Raw genomic sequence first — 3,110 nt, 5'->3', positions numbered from 1 at the left:
TAAATACTCGTATAGTACTTTAAATTTTATTAGGATTTTTTGAAACACGTTACAGAAAAAAAAAATATTGAAGCATGTGCTCAATTTGTATAAAAAAAATATTTAGTTAGAAAAAAAATTTGTTTATATTATAAAAAAACGGAAGCTTGTATAGCATATTGCAAATAACACACGTTAATTTCTAAATTCCAGGAGGAAACGGAAGCAGGACGGGATGGGGATCAAAAGTATTATTGGGTGAGGAGGGTTTTTAGGGGGGCAATTTAATAACATGCTTGGAGGTGGGGCCGGTATTGGTTGGAGGAAACAAATTTTTGGAAGAGGAGGAGCCGGCACGGTGGAATGCTTGGCGGAGGAGGTGCAATTGGAGGCGGAGGTAACAATTACGGGGGTGGAGGTATGGGGGGGAGGAAGGTATTATCGGAGGAGGAGGTTATCGGCGGCGGGAGGTATTATCGGGGGTGGAGGACTATCGGAGGGGAGGCGGTATTATCACGAAGGAGGAGCTGAAATTGGTGCCGGTGGTATAAATTTCGGAGGTAAAGCATTATAACATCGCATAAATTCATATATAAAACTGCATTTAAACAACGAAAAGACAATATCGTCAAAATAAACTCTAGTAAAATCGTTTTTTCTTGAAAAAGTTTGAAATTAAATTTCGAGGATTTTTAGTTAAACTCTGAATTAGATATTAAGGTAATTAATCATGCTTCGGTGGTAACCTCGGGGTAGCGGAGGAAAAATTGGGGAGCTGGCATTTTAAATGGGGAGTGACTCGGAGGCAATAATGATCGGAAATGGTGGACTCGGGGGGCGGTAGATCGGAAATGGTGGACTGGGAGGCGGTATGATCGGTAATGGTGGACTGGGAGGCGGTATGATCGGTAATGGTGGACTGGGGAGGAGCGGTTCATTGAACGGAAACGGTGGCATTGGCGGTGGATCTATGTTTGGAGGCGGAAAGTTTGGTGGTGGAATGGGAAATGGAGGTCTTGGAGGACTTGAAGGTCTCGGAGGTGGAAACATGAATAATGGTGGACTAAATGGAAGTAGGTCTAATGATAACAGGAAAAACTAAACAAGATGTTGATTCATCAATATAATAGTTTAAATATTCAAATAACTTATATCTAAGTTTTCAGTCACAGTAAAAAAGAGTAAAAAATGAAAACTTACGCTCATACTTATGCGTATTGTACATTGTATATTATGAATATATATATTTGACATCGTCATAAAGTTGTCAATAACTGGTATTAACAAATCCTTGTCTAGACAACGGTTTTGGTGGCAGTAATGGAGCAATCGGTGGAAATGGTGGCTTTGGAGGCAATGGTGGCCTCGGAGGTAATGGTGGCTTCGGAGGCAATGGTGGTCTTGGTGGAAATGGTGGACTCGGAGGAAATGGTGGCCTTGGTGGTATGGGTGGTCTTGGTGGCCTTGGCGGTATGGGTGGACTTGGCGGTGGATTTGGGAAAGGTTCAATGGCAGGTTCCGGAATTTTAGGTATTTGTTAGATACATCTAAATTGATTATGAATACACATTCATTTTGGTGTGTCATTCTGATACAATGATTGACATACCTGCTTTTACATACACATTTCTTTTAATAAAAACACGATTCGAACATAAATTTGAAAATGACTTGTCATTGTTAAAAACTTATTTGATTCTCTTTCATTGCATATAAAGGGAACAAAAAGAGACAAAACGATTGAAATGTATTCTTATTATTAAAAGGTGGTGGAAACCTTGGAGGCTTAGGGGGCGGAAACATTGGAGGCGGTGGTTTAGGAGGCGGTAACATCGGAGGCGGAGGCTTAGGGGGCGGTAACATTGGAGGCGGTGGTTTAGGAGGCGGTAACATCGGAGGTGGTGGATTAGGGGGCGGTAACATTGGAGGCGGTATGGTGAATGGTGGCTTTGGTATGGGAGGTCTTGGTGGATCAGGTATGCAAAGTTAGAGAACTGAAAGGATTAAGAAATATAAATTTCCGTAGTCTAATGTTGTCTACTGTTAAATATTTTACATTGTCACATTTATCTTGGGTTTGCTATAAAGTTTGCCTTCTGAAACATACAATGACCTTGTTTGTAACAATTTACTTTAAAGACATAGACATCTTAACTCAACCTTGCAAACAACATATTATTTGAACTCTAAAAACAACCTCTCCATTTTTATGATCTTATTTAACTTATTAAACATATAAGTCACTTCAACTTTATACAGATTAACTTTATCTTTATAATCTTTTTTTTTAATTATAGATGTCAGTGACTAAATACACACTTACCTTTATTTCAGGAGGTATGAACAGACTAAGAAAATCCTATTAGACACTTGTGACCAATCCTTGGAAGTACAATCCTTAAAATTTCGCTTTTTTCGCCTGCGTGATTGCATTCTTTATTTTTAGATCTACCGTGAAATGAAATTATGACATATGTCGGACACTGTGCTTTCCTACAATATATTTGTACTATTTCTTAAATTGTTACTTTATCGACGAAACTTTGTGTACTTTGAAGATTAAAGATGAATTAAATGATGATGATAATGATGATGATGATCTAGATTGTTAAAACAACAGATGATATGAACAAACTTGTTGGACTTATAATTAAAATATAGGATGTAGCTTCCTGGTAATGGTTTATTACACCTATCTTTATAGGAATGAATGTTTCGTATATGAGTTCGTTTATATACGAATGATAGTTTATGTAATCGGAAATAGAGATAGTGTATATAATATTTATGTCATAATTTGTGTCCTTTTTACATTTATATATTAATAATATTTTATATGTGAATAAAATAAACTTATGCTGCATTGAAAGCTTGTGTTTGTGTGTATTTTTGTTTGGAACGGTGTTTAAAACTTGACCCATTTAGTTTTTCCTATATGATCTTTTATGCCTTAACATTCGTGTCCGTATGGAAACAAAACTCTGCTTCAAATGAAATTTAGATAATATAAATCTATGATTGTCAATGTTAATCCAATTTCAAAAAGAATTTAATTTTGTCAAAGTTCGATTTCTTTTTCTTGATATAAAATCGAATTTTAATGAAAATAATATAAAACAGATTTTTAAATG

General features: G+C 36.3%; 1 protein-coding gene across 1 annotated transcript; it reads left to right on the top strand.

Annotated features, from left to right (window-relative positions):
* The first annotated feature begins 775 nt into the window (after positions 1–775).
* LOC132720012 (acanthoscurrin-2-like) lies at positions 776–2,842 on the top strand. The gene is made up of 5 exons (XM_060703988.1): positions 776–880; positions 914–1,052; positions 1,279–1,509; positions 1,746–1,955; positions 2,314–2,842. The coding sequence occupies exons 1-5, from the start codon at positions 851–853 to the stop codon at positions 2,343–2,345; spliced, it is 642 nt and encodes a 213-aa protein (XP_060559971.1). The 5' UTR covers positions 776–850; the 3' UTR covers positions 2,346–2,842.
* The last annotated feature ends 268 nt before the right edge of the window (positions 2,843–3,110 follow it).

Source organism: Ruditapes philippinarum, unplaced genomic scaffold (assembly GCF_026571515.1).
Source record: "Ruditapes philippinarum isolate M1 unplaced genomic scaffold, ASM2657151v2 ctg24430_1_1_1_1, whole genome shotgun sequence".
In the NCBI taxonomy this organism is placed as follows: domain Eukaryota; kingdom Metazoa; phylum Mollusca; class Bivalvia; order Venerida; family Veneridae; genus Ruditapes; species Ruditapes philippinarum.
The sequence above is the reverse complement of the archived record's forward strand: the minus strand, read 5'-3'. Positions and strand labels throughout refer to the sequence as shown.